The following is a 13,427-nucleotide window of genomic DNA, read 5'->3' on the forward strand; positions in this document are numbered from 1 at the left end:
CGATGTCTTGCGTAAAAACCAAATTCGTCCATATAATTCATGTCAGTAGAATTTGTGAAAAGTAACAAGAGAAGTTTGATTGCGTTGATAAGCCGAGTGTATGTAGTTAGTTTCATGTCACGAATTGTGCTATTCAGTTTGGTTGATCTTGTCTCGAAAACTGATTTTTTTTTTTTTTTTTTAAATTCTTGCTGATACTTATTGTAGGTGGGGACATACGCAGAGCTCATAGAATCACAAGGACGGTTTGCTGAGTTTCTTGACACTTATGCTGGTGAAAATGGCTGCTATGAAAACAATACAAGTAGGCTGTGATGTTTTAATCTTTGTATTGCTGATGGTTTGACAACACAACGTTAGTACGGCATCCAATTAGAGGCTTGAAATAAGATTGACTGTACGTGGCACTTAACATTATTTTCCTTTGCCATAATGGTGCAAGATGAGTCACAATCAGCGAGTGCTGGTCAGTGCTCTCCGCAAAATGTTAGGGGTGAGGTTTAAGGTGATGGGGCGATGTCTCTGCTTTTACTTTGCAATGTTCAACTTTCCCGTCCATTTCCTCGTCGCAGATCAGTTGAAAACAAGGTTTCCCAACAGGAATTTTTGTCATAGAAAAACGTTTGACCCTTTGAGAGCTGACTGGGAATCAGTAGGTATCTAAAAACGAATTTTTTTGTGTGTCTGTTCCTTTTATTTGGACAGTTATAAAACAGGAAAGTGGAAGAGGAGATAATCACGCGTCACGGCCTGATAAATCTCCCAAAAAGGTGGCATATGCTCGATCTGTCAGCTGTCATCACCTTGGCAACGAGCTTCATCCACGTGACCACGCCGGAAAATCTCAGAGTGAAGTTAACCTAGCAAGACTCGCCGTCGACAAACACGCTGGAAAACGTTCTCCTATAAAACATTCACAAAAGCTTGAAAATCGCTACAGTTTAGCTAGTATGCGTTCTTTGAACAGCTTTTTATCTGTGTGCGAAGGAATGGACGCAGATTATGTGGTAGAAGATGATCCTTTGGAAGATATTGAGCCTGATGAAGACGATGGAAAGCCGTTAGATTCTACGCCAAAGTTACAACATCAGCAAAGCTTGGCTACTGATGTTTCTCTGAATAGTTTGTTAACGTTGGCAGAAGAGGACACTTCAGGGATTGAAGTTGATACACCAACGATCATCATCAAGGGGCCTGAAGATAGTGATGAAGAACCGGTGAAGGAAAACAAATGTTTAATTGAAAAAAGACGATCGGAGAATGCTGATCCTCCTTCTGGGAAAAGGGAGAGAAGAGGCGGGACAGGAAGGACAACCTCGGACGAAAAGTCGCAAACTGGGAGAGTAAGTTTGTACAATATATCTACAGTCGAACTTCCCGTAAGCGACCACCCAAAATGTCAAGCCTACGAGAGTTTAGACCACATTGAATCAAAAGTTTGCCTCATTAGAATATGGTAACTTCCTAGACTTGCCCCATGCGCCAATGCCAATTCAATGTTTTATTCATGTAAAAAGTTAATTTCGGGAAAAAAACAACAACAACAACAACAACAACAACAACAACAACAACAACAACAGCAACAATTCTTCCCATTGAGAAATTTCCATCTCTTTTACTACCCAGCAATGTGATATGTTACAACGGCTTATTATACAATTTCCTCTTTACCATCTGTTAAGTGGTCGCTCACTTGAGGTTAAAAACAAAAAAAAAATTTAAACTTTTAGCTTTAGCAGTGGTCGCGGTTGCCTACTAGAAATGGACGCTTACAAGAGGTTCCAAATTTAGTGATTTGACTGGGAAACTTTTGGTATTTCTGGAAACTGGTCGCTGAGGAGAGGTGGCCGCCTACGAGAGTTGGTCGCAACTGGAAGTTGGACTATAATTCATCTGAGTTGTGCACCTAAAGGTGGCTGGTGTATTTACATTTTATGTTCAAATCCGCATCGAGAGGTCCGAGTTTGGGCATTAGAAAAGGTTTTTGTGTTGACTTCTTTAGCGAGGCGGTTCTTTTTGCCTCCAGAAGTATGAATGGGTACTCACAAATTGTTGAAGCAGCCTGGTAAAATACTGCCTGAGTCAGGAGTAGTACCCGTGATAGATTGCGATGAAAAACGAAGCGGGAATACTTCTAGTTCTTAATACTACATAACTGGAGCTAAAGTTCCAGCCTAATCAGCTTCTTAGGTTCGAGGACAGATTTAAACAGACTTAAACTTCCAGTTTCGTCTTACAGTTGGTCTAGCTTATCAGTGGCCTAACCTTCGTGCAATGTGGGCCTCAAAAAGAACATTTTATTTTATTTCACACAGTGCTCTTGTGGGCCATTCAATTCAAACTGAAGTTATTCAGTGTTGACAAAGTGTTGTCTGTCCTTCCGTCCGTTATTCTGTCCGTCCGTCCGTTTGTCTGTCTGTCGGTCTGTCCGTCCGTCCGTCCGTCCATCTGTCTGTCTCTCTGACTGTCTTTTCTTTTGTCGACCCACCTGCCTGTCTTACTCTTAATTTTTGTTCTAAGTAGAGAGGAAAAGAGCTTGCTCACACTCTTCTTCTTTGTTACTACCACGTCCATTTCGAGGTCTTTAGAATTACTTCACACTAACTCGGGTTATGACTTATTACAGTGTAAATTTGGCGTCAAAAAAAACTATCAAAAACGGCTTCTATCAATTTTAGTAAATGATATTTTTATCTCTCACCAGGTTAAGCTGTCAGTTATAATGGCGTACGCATCCAGTCTGGGCATTCTATGCTCGTTGCTTCTTCTCTTCTGTGGTCTGGGTGCAGAATCCTCAATTATCGTGTCACGCATATGGCTAGCTAAATGGAGCTCCACTAATGTCACGACATCACAGCAGCGTGACGCATTCCTGGGCGTCTACGGTACCTTGGGATTCGGCCAAGTCCTCCTCACTACTGGCATGTCTCTTATACTGGCCTACAGCGCGATGAAAGCTGCGAGAAACCTGCACCAAGGACTTCTTGTCAATATAATGCATCTACCCATGCAGTTCTTCGAAACAACACCCATTGGGAGGATTGTGAATCGTTTTTCAAGAGATGTTAATTCGGTTGACGATAAGATTCCGCGTTCTCTGGGAATGTTTATAAGAACGTTCTTGTCCACGGTCGGTACTATTTTTGTGATCAGCTATTCCACTCCTTTGTTTCTCACGTGCGTGTTGCCCCTGGGCGCTCTTTACATATTTATTCAGGTGAGTAGCAAGGCTTCTTGAAGTTAAGCGACCTTGAGTGTCATTGCTCTTTGAATAATTGGAATGCACGTATTGCCTTTAACAGGTGAGGGTATAGCGACTATTAAACGACGGAGAATCTTGACGACCCGTTATATGCACTTTCAGTTGTTGTTTCTTCGATAGGCAGAGATGTTAAAAAAACCACAGTATGAAAATATCAAAAATTATATCAACAGAAGGTTTATTGACTTAAGGTTTGAGGCGTTCACGTGTTGATTTATTCACTTTCAGAGGGCATTTGTATCAACATCTCGTCAACTAAGGAGAATCGAATCCGTGAGCCGGTCGCCGATCTACAATCACTTTTTTGAAACCATTAACGGTACAAGCACCATTCGTGCTTACTCGCAGCAAGAGAAGTTTGTCCTGGAGAGCTATCGGCGAGTGGATGAGTCTCAAGTGGCGCATTATCCCGCTATTTGTGCAAACAGGTAGCTCCTTACTTATATTTATGACGAGTAATACCGGAAGATGTTGATTATAATGCTACGTCATAGGGTTTACCAGTTCTCGAGAGGTTTTTTGGTGGACTTTTTGACGCGTTTGTAATTTTTTTGAAAACCTTTGTGCGTTAATACCCAAGCAGAATCAAAAGCTTCTTAAAGGAGCTCAGTCACGGTATTTTGAGTTATTTTGGCCACGTACAAAATTACCTTTAAATGGTAGGAAACCTGAAAATAACAGTTTAATAAGATAGAAGAGCACCAAAGAGATAATGATAAACCATAAAGGAACAAGGATGGCTAAGGAGGGAGAAGATTGACACGGATTACAAACGACGAATTTGAAAAATTGAGGCTAAACTTTTCAATATGTGCAAACCGTGACTGAGCTCCTTTAAGCGTCGTTTCATGTTCCTTAGCAAGTCCCGTTGTTTCAGAGAGGTACACACCTGAAAAATTTTATTGTATACTCCTTAAAAGGTTTTTCAGTGAACAATATAATACATGAGGTGAAATAAGTACAAAGTACACTAGTTATATATTATGTATGAAGTGCTCTCGGTGTAAAAAAGAAAAAAAAATAGAAAGAAAGAAAAATGAAAGAAATAAGAAAAATTTAGTTTAAGAACTCGCTGAGAAGCTTTGTCTTCAGAGTTTTGTCAAAGTCTTTGTCTAAAGAGTTCCATAGTTTTACTATTCTGTAATATAAAGACCTCTGACCAGCACTGGTTTTGCACAGAGGAATATTCAGTTCGCAAAGTTCGCAAACTGAGAAGTTCGCATCTTGAAAAGTCTTTTTAAGAGTTTCCTCAAAAGACTGCTTTGCAAGCAAATTCGTTTAGGTTAATATAACGGCGAGGGGACAAGATAGTGTGTATACCAACACATATACATCAACTTTAGTTTCACTCCGACTTTGGAGTAACTATCTATTATGTTAATGTCTTCGAACAAAACCTGAAATACAATACAAAATAGAGCGGTTATTTGAGTGTCGAAAAGTAATTGGTTTTGCCCTGACTAAACCCTTACTATACTTCATGATTGTTTTAAAAACTCGCGCCAATTATTCATGCAATCAGAAGTAAAACCAAAACCAATCGTGACGCGTTCGCACTCGTTTTCCCGCGCTTCGCGTCAGCAACATGTACAGTGTAATTATGTTGAGTTTTGATTGGCTCATTGTATGTGATTGGCTAGAGCGATTACTTTGGTTTTGATTTTATGACACTCAATTAAAACTGCTCTACTTTCTAAAACTACAATGAATGTTTCCTAATGACAAGGAGAGGGGAGAGTGGGGGATGGCTTTCTAAATTAACTCATCGTGTGGTGCAGCACCAGCTGACAAATAACCAAACGGGTTTATTCCCATATTCAGACTGGTCAGATAATATAGCATTTGACATTGCCAACCTTAAACCATCGACGCCAAGTTAATACTCTGACTGCCTTACCTTAATGGAGAGACGTTCTTTCTTCGACTTCTTATTTATCTATTTTTTTTTTTAAGGTGGTTAGCTCTCCGTCTGGAGTTTATTGGAGCTGCTATTCTGTTTTTCGCTTCATTGTTTGCTGTAATTTCCAGAGAGACTATAGCACCAGGTCTCGTGGGGCTGTCTGTGGCATATGCATTACAGGTTTGTTTCAAGTCATTTTTCTTGAGTTTAGTTTTGTTTTTAATGTAAGGTTTTTTCTTGTTCTCTTTTTATTGTTGTAATATTGTTGTTGTTGTCGTTAGTTTTGCTTCTTCGGTTTTTTTTTTTTTCGTTGGTAAATAGTGAAATATAGAATGTAAAACTGCCATATCCTTTTAATCCCTAAGATTTTGGTGGCAAAAGATAGCTGAATGACGAATTTCTATATTGATAAATTATTGGTTTGACCTGGAAAGTAAAGTGTGTTTCTCGTCTGTCAGTTAACGTGCAAAATACTCTTTCGCATGTATTAGTATTACATACGCTCAAGTTAGAATGGGTAGCCCCCTTAAGAGAGTTTGTACGGCTGTTTGTAAAGTGAGTACGGGCGAAGTTTCCAGTTGTTTTGTTGTTCGTTTCTAGATCACTGGTGTATTAAACTGGATGGTGCGGCAGTCCAGCGAAATGGAAACCAATATCGTCGCCGTGGAGAGAATCAAGGAATACACAGGAATTACGAGAGAGGTTAGTATTCTATCAGCCAGCCAGCCAGACACACACACAGACAGAGAGACAGACGGACGGGCGGACGGACTCCTTAATTTAACTTACATCAGGATGGCCTGTTTAGGAGCAAACGTTGCCGTAGGAAAGATATATAGTTGAAGGTGCTTCCCTCCAGGTTTAGTTAAGCCGCGGCGAAACGATCGCAACATTTCAACGCAACATATCGCTACATTGTTGAGCCCAACATGTTGTCCAAACGCGTGCAACATGTTGGGCCCAACAGTGTTGCAATCTGTTGCGTTGAAATGTTGCGATTGTTTGGCCGGGGCTTTACACTTGCGAGAAGCGCACATATTTCATCGCAGTAAATTGCCAGTTTCATTTTCGGAATTTCGGAATCAATCGCTTCCGAAGTTTTATCTTCGGGTTTTCAGGTCAATCCGCGTCGGAAGTCTCGTTATTTACTGTGCTGAAACTTTGTCGTCGGGATTTCGAGAAGAACCGCGTTCGGTATAAATCATTGTTTTCCGCTTCTGCTCAGAAGTTTACACTTCTTGTATTTGGATCACATAACCGTTTTGATAATTTATGCTATACAGGCCGAGTGGATAGTTTCTTCTCACCGTCCCCCTGACGAATGGCCCCACCAGGGGAGGATAGAGATAGAACGGTTTGACTTGCGTTACAGAGAGCAGCTACCTCTAGTCCTAAAAGACATCAGTTGCGCCATTGGAGCTAAGGAAAAGGTACGTGTTGTGTGACATTTTATTGCCTCTCCATCTCGAATCACGCAATCGCATAGCTGAGTGTTTTGAATTTCACCGTGATTTAAACAATTGCTGCAGCTGTCTTTGTACTCAACAGATTGGTATTGTGGGTCGCACAGGAGCTGGCAAGTCAACGCTCACCTTAGCTTTGTTTCGTATTCTGGAGAGAGCTGGCGGACGAATTGTTATTGATGGTGTTGATATCGCTTCAATTGGACTCCAAGATCTGCGGTCACGACTCTCGATCATTCCACAGGTGAGTGCGACATTACTGCTAAAGTACATGGAAGTTACAAAAGGCCAAGTTGATGAAGTGGAGTAACCAAAATAATCATTTCGCAGTGTTCAGAGGAATTTTTAACTTTTCTCAGTTTTAATATGAATTTTGTCCTTACAGGACCCCGTATTGTTTTCTGGAAGTCTGCGTCGAAACCTGGACCCATTCAATCATCACACTGATGAACAACTGTGGAACGCACTTGAAGTGGCTCATCTAAAGAACTTTGTAACAGGGCTTGAGAAAGGTCTACAATTCACCATTCTGGACGGAGGGGAAAACCTAAGGTAAGACTTGCGCACGCATTTCGCCCTGTGTGCTGTCCGTTCATCAAGCAAGGACGAGTTCTTGTCAAAAGCTCTCATTAGTTTGAAGATGGACGTCTCTATTGGCCAAAATAGTAAAATAGAACTGGCTGCCGCTTGTACGATTTGACGACAGCGGACCTGTCGTAGCTGTCAGTAAATGGCCATTTAGCACGTGGTTGAACAGTACGTCTCAATTACGCACCCCGTAATTGAACTCTTGCACTTGAATGGGTTCCAGTTTTCAAGCACCTCAAAATCAAAATTAACTGTTGCCCTCCTTTGTTTCGAAGAATTTAGACCTCTCATTTTGTAAGTGATATACAGTTATGTCATGATATACCCTGGTAATTTATGTAATTCTGTCTGTAATTATTCTCGTGATACTACTTCACGGTCGTCCAATTTTGTTAATCATTCAACGTAGGGGATGTACTCAGTCCTGTAGGCATAACTGCAACCCTCAGTATAACCCTTAGTTTCCACCTTTTTTTTGCAGCTGACTCTGTCAATATTTTTCCAATGTGGGATTTTTGGCGGTTCATTGAAATTTTGTTGTGAAGAGAGCTTTTTCGTTTTCATCTTGTGAACTGTATCTTTACTTGATCCACAATTTAAAATTTTCATCAGCGTCCTCCTACAACTTTAATTACTGTTTCTTGCACAGTGTTGGTCAGCGGCAATTGGTGTGTTTAGCGCGTGCGCTGCTCCGTAAAAGCAAGATCCTGGTTCTCGATGAAGCCACGGCCGCGGTGGATCTGGAAACTGATGAACTCATACAGCAAACGATTCGGCGTGAGTTCGCTGACCGCACAGTATTCACGATCGCTCACAGGCTTAACACTATCATGGACTGTGATAGGTAAGAGATGAGGTCACTAACATACTTAAGCCGTTTAAGAGACACGGGAAACCAATTTGTACGAATTAATCTTTTGGTTATACCAACAAATTCAGTACTGGCAAGTTTGTTCCTAGAATCTCGGCCTGGAGCTAATTCTTTTCTACTTCAAAGTAATTCGTACAAATTCAGTACCGACAATTAAATGCCCGTGTCTCACAAGGACTTCGAACTACTTGATTCATCGTTATAGTCTATATTGATCGCGTTGAAGACTTAACCGGTCCTGCTGTAATATTTGCGTGAGAGATAAAATAAAATTCAAGAACAATGGCATGTTTCCACACCCTGTTTCAGTGGAGACAGAATGTAGTGTCACCGCAACGGGTGCCTTTTATGTCGCCTAACATTTCTTCTACCATTTTCCATTTTCATCTTTGTCCTTCCCATTCTAGAGACGGGTAAATTGGACGATTTTTTTTTGGCAAAGACGAAGAACTTTTCCTTGCTAGTTTAAGGCAAGGTATCCATCTCAGATGGCTTTACTCGTCTACATTTATTGTAGAATGGGACGAAATCAACTTTAGATGAATAACTCCTGTAAAATGGAGTAGTTCTTCTGTTATGATCCATCTAAAGCGACAGAAAAATGAACAGTTAAGATGTATCCGTCTGATATTACAGTCCGCCTGTTTTCATGTTACAACCAGCTACGGTGTCTGTCTTCCAAGGACAACGTGTCTTGGACAAGTTATCCTCCTCCAAGGGCAAGTTATGTCTCGGGTATACAAACAGCTTTGTTGGATGATCATTGCATTCCCTCGAGTGCTTCTGTGCTAAGACAATCAATGAAGACATCATTGCTTTTCGTTGTCATATACACAACTTAAGCAGCTCTGAACTTAAAACCTGAAAAAATTTATTCTTGAACGAAAAGACAATCGTTACAGAGTTTTTAATGGTGTTGGTATCACAATGAGCTTCTCGTATTTATTCTTACAGTAGATACGAAAGGGAACATGCTTGTTTTGTGATCAATTGTTTTCCTTTCATTTCAGAATCATGGTTCTAAAGGACGGATCAGTAGTGGAGTTTGATGTGCCATCAAATTTGCTATCAAGAAGAGGTTTGTTTTACATCATGGCTCGAGATGCTGGCCTGGCTTAAGAAGAGTCTTGTTGGGTTTGCTTGGATGGGGACATGGGTCGCTGAGCGCCATATTACTGGAATGCCTTGGCTATGCAGTGAGCAGCTGGGTCGCAGTGGATAACCTGTCGGGTTTAAACTTGGATGAAATTTTTGAGGGATTCTCTTCAGCAAAATGAAAAGTTTCAACCGTTCAATGTGGTGTTATAGAGCACTAAAGTAGTGTCACGGGCTCGTGCGCAAGTATCTCTTAGAAATGTTTTTTAGTACTGAGCACGGCACGATCCAAAAGTTGCTGTTTTTTTTTTTTTTTTTTTTTTTCATCTTATGATTTAGCAGCGTTCAAATTGCTTTTAATTTTCGAGAAACCGAATTTGTTTCTTTTTGTTGTTTTGTAGAGGCGCGGTGGCCTCATGGTTAGTGCACTCGTCTCCGGATCGAGCGGTCCGGGTTCGAGCCCTGGCCGGGGATATTGTGTTGTGTTCTTGGGCAAGACACTTTACTCTCACAGTGCCTTTTTCCACCCAGGTGTATAAATGGGTACCGGCGAATTTAACGCTGGGGGTAACCCTGCAATGGACTTGCATCCCATCCAGGGGGGAGTAGAAATACTCCTGGGAGCTTCATGCTAAGGAAACCGGGATAAACTTCGGCCTGGTGGGCCACTTGGCTCGTATACAGACTTTACCTACCTTTTTTTTATAGGGCATAACTACTTTCGCAACTGCACTATTTATTGCCATAAAACCGCGGCGTCTAGATTCAGGTTCTATTTATGTGGAGTAACGTTGTCCCAGGTGGATGGGTTAACTTCACTCCCGAGACCTCTTTTATCGAGCGATGAAAGGAAAAAAACAAATTGTCCCTTTAGACCGAGCCAATTATGGTGTCCAATGTGCTCTACATTGTATATGTCCAATGTGCTCTACATTGTATATGTCCGGAGTTGTCCCGGACATTTGAGTCAAAGATATCCGAAGTGCGTACGCGGACTAACATTGGCTTCTCCAAAGAGTCATCCTACCTTTAAATCGAGTAACGCTCTACCCATTTTCACCCCGGGCTCCGAATCAACTTCTAATTCCTCACAAAAACAGTTCTTCCATTTATCAATACACTTGTGCAAAATCTCCTCGTCCCGAGGTACCCCTCCATACATCTCGCATATTTGCTTTCATTTTATAGCTCATGGCAAATAATCAATGAAAGTTTGACAGCCTTTTATAGTTTACTTTAGAAGACTTCACCTAAAACTTACACAGCAGCGTTTACGTCTCCTGTATTTCGATCTATCTGTATCCATACCGTACTCTGAACTTACAGAGTATTCCTTCTCTTCTTCATTCTCTTTTTTTGTTTTGTAAGAGAGTTTCTATAACCCGTCGCTTTTTGCTAGGTCTCGTGGTCCTGTTCTCCCAAACAAAAGCCTGGGTTTCCTTGTCTGCCTGGAGTGAAAGCAGGACATCTCACTCAATTGAAATAATACGTTAGAAAACCTTAGCCTCCTATTGATGACATTCACCCTTTGTTAGGAAGCATAAGGTCGACGGGACCTAAGTTTTTAAACATCGTATTATTCAAAATGGGTCGCCATTAATCATTCTGTAGCACAAGTGAAGCGCAGTCGACGTAGTATCATTCTTTAAGCAGAAGCATATCAGTCATATCATATCATATGAAGTCGCAGTCTCTGGTTTAGAAATGGTATTTTTCACCTCAGAAATTATACAAACTTGAATTTATACTATATTATTTTATTACATGAAAATGTGTATATTATTAATTACATAGGTACAGGAAATACAATGTTCAAATTAAACCGTGGATTTATATCTCTATTTCTTAATTGCTAAGAAAGAACAATCTGAAACAACAATTTCTTGGAGACTGCTGAAGCTCGCACGGTCTCGTTACCAGACTTCTCGGTTTCCAACAAGCGCGCAGATACTGAGGCAGACATTGAGAAGTCAAAGAAGTACCTTGGACCAAGATATAGCCTCAGTGGTAGTCCTTGAACATCTGAAAAAAGTTGGGATAAAGTCGAAGAAAATAAAAATGTAAGGGTGACTACGACACTTTCTGCGGTCGCTATTGAGAACTATGGCGAACGAAAGATTGCTTCAAGATCTTATTGGACGCGTTATATTGGCGTCTTTATATTCTACAATCAGAAATTGAAAGCCCCCTCTGAGGTTTTATATATTGGTGAAAAGATTTCCAGTATATGTGTAGTCTTCTTAGTTTCCAGCTCGATAGCATCAGTTTTAATTGAAAGTACCGCATTTTTTAATCGAAGTTTTCAAACTACACGACATGAAGGCGCCAAAAATAAATCACTTACTTCAAACATAGTCCTTTCCTCCAAAGCGTCACACAACTAGCAATCGCTCAACTCCATAGCCATGAAGACAGGAAAGAATGTTACGTTTAGAAAAGAAGACGTGTGCTGAACGTTGTCACAAGTAAAATGAATTCTATCAAGACCGATTGACTTATAAACGGGTATTCACAAAACAATAAACAATGTCACGTGGTTAACAACCAATGAGAGGACGGGGGATAGGGGTACGCGATATCACGTGGTTACGAATCAATGACAGGACGGGGGATAGGGGTTATACCGCACAGTAATGTCATTAAATTGTTATAAGCAAAACAGAGTCTAAGTCTTTACAACGTTTATTGAATAATAACTCAAAAGAAAGAATTGATTATAATTTTAATTCTTTAAGTCTTGACCGTCGGTATTGCACAAAGTGTTGGGAACTAGACTCGTTTCCAGTTTCACAGAGTCTTGGTCCCTGGCCCCAAACCGCACGATATTCTGCCGTAGTTTTCTTTGCTTTTGGTCATGAAGTCTTTGCCTGATCCGTTCCTTATTCTTGGCATAATAACGTCTCCAATATTCGTTGATCCGTTCCCTGTTGTTTTCACAGTATTGTCTTCGGTAATGTGCTCCTTGTTCTGTTGACAATAGGCTCTCTGGCTGCGGGCGAGTCGTTCCTTGTTGTTTTCATACCATCTTTTACGACACCACCACCACCTCATCCACTACCACCACATTTACCACCACCACCACCACCTACACCGTCACCATCACATTTACCACCACCACATCCACCACCACCACCGCCGCTACCACCACCACCATATTTACCACCACCACCACATCCACCACCACCTACCCCACCACCACCACATTCATCACCACCACCACATTCATCACCACCACCACATTCATCACCACCACCACATCCACCAGTACCTACACCACCACTGCCGCCACCACCACCACCACCACCATATTGACCACCACCACCACATTCACCACCACCGCCACCACTACCACATCCACCACTACCTACACCACCACCACCACAGCCACATCCACCACCTACACCACCACCACCACCACCACCACCACCACATTCACCACCACTACCACATCCACCACATTCACCACCACAGCCACATCCACCACCTACACCACCACCACTGCATCCACCACCACCACTGCATCCACTACCACCACCACCAACTACACGACCACCACATTTACCACCACCACCACATTTACCATCGCCACCACCACCACATCCACCACCACCACCATCACCACTACACCACCACCACATGCACCATTACAACCACCACATTCACCACCACCACCTCCTATATCACCACCACATGTACCACCACCGCCGCATCCACCACATTCACCACCACCGCCACCACCACCACATCCATCACTACCTACCCACCACCACCACATTCACCACCACCGCCACCACCACCACCACATTAACCACCATCACCACAGCCACATCCACCACCTACACCACCACTACCACCAACACCACCACCACATCCACCACATTCACCACCACAGCCACATCCACCACCTACACGACCACCACATTTACCACCACCACCACATTTACCACCACATCCACCACCACCACCACCATCACCACCACATTCACCACCACCACCACATTCACCACCATCACCACTACACCACCACCACCATCACATGCACCATCACAACCACCACATTCACCACCACCACCTCCTATATCACCACCACATGTACCACCACTGCCACATCCACCACATTCCCCACCACAGCCACATCCACCACCTACACCACCACCACATTTACCACCACCACCACATATCCCACCATATTCACCTCCACCGCCACCACCACCACCACATTTACCACCACCACCATATTTACCACCG

The 13,427-nt window shown here is 42.2% G+C and overlaps 1 protein-coding gene across 1 annotated transcript in view; it reads left to right on the forward strand.

The window, feature by feature from the left end:
- Positions 1-13,427, forward strand: part of LOC145493781 (multidrug resistance-associated protein 1-like) — a 41,381-nt gene that overhangs the window by 20,947 nt on the left and 7,007 nt on the right. The window contains exons 20-30 of the mRNA XM_081473245.1: positions 208-304; positions 706-1,343; positions 2,705-3,217; positions 3,491-3,690; positions 5,216-5,342; positions 5,763-5,864; positions 6,446-6,592; positions 6,711-6,869; positions 7,011-7,177; positions 7,863-8,057; positions 9,095-9,162. Of these exons, the coding sequence (XP_081329371.1) occupies positions 208-304; positions 706-1,343; positions 2,705-3,217; positions 3,491-3,690; positions 5,216-5,342; positions 5,763-5,864; positions 6,446-6,592; positions 6,711-6,869; positions 7,011-7,177; positions 7,863-8,057; positions 9,095-9,162 (2,413 nt within the window). The remainder of the gene's footprint in view (positions 1-207; positions 305-705; positions 1,344-2,704; positions 3,218-3,490; positions 3,691-5,215; positions 5,343-5,762; positions 5,865-6,445; positions 6,593-6,710; positions 6,870-7,010; positions 7,178-7,862; positions 8,058-9,094; positions 9,163-13,427) is intronic.

Source organism: Orbicella franksi, chromosome 7, assembly GCF_964199315.1.
Source record: "Orbicella franksi chromosome 7, jaOrbFran1.1, whole genome shotgun sequence".
Classification (NCBI taxonomy): domain Eukaryota; kingdom Metazoa; phylum Cnidaria; class Anthozoa; order Scleractinia; family Merulinidae; genus Orbicella; species Orbicella franksi.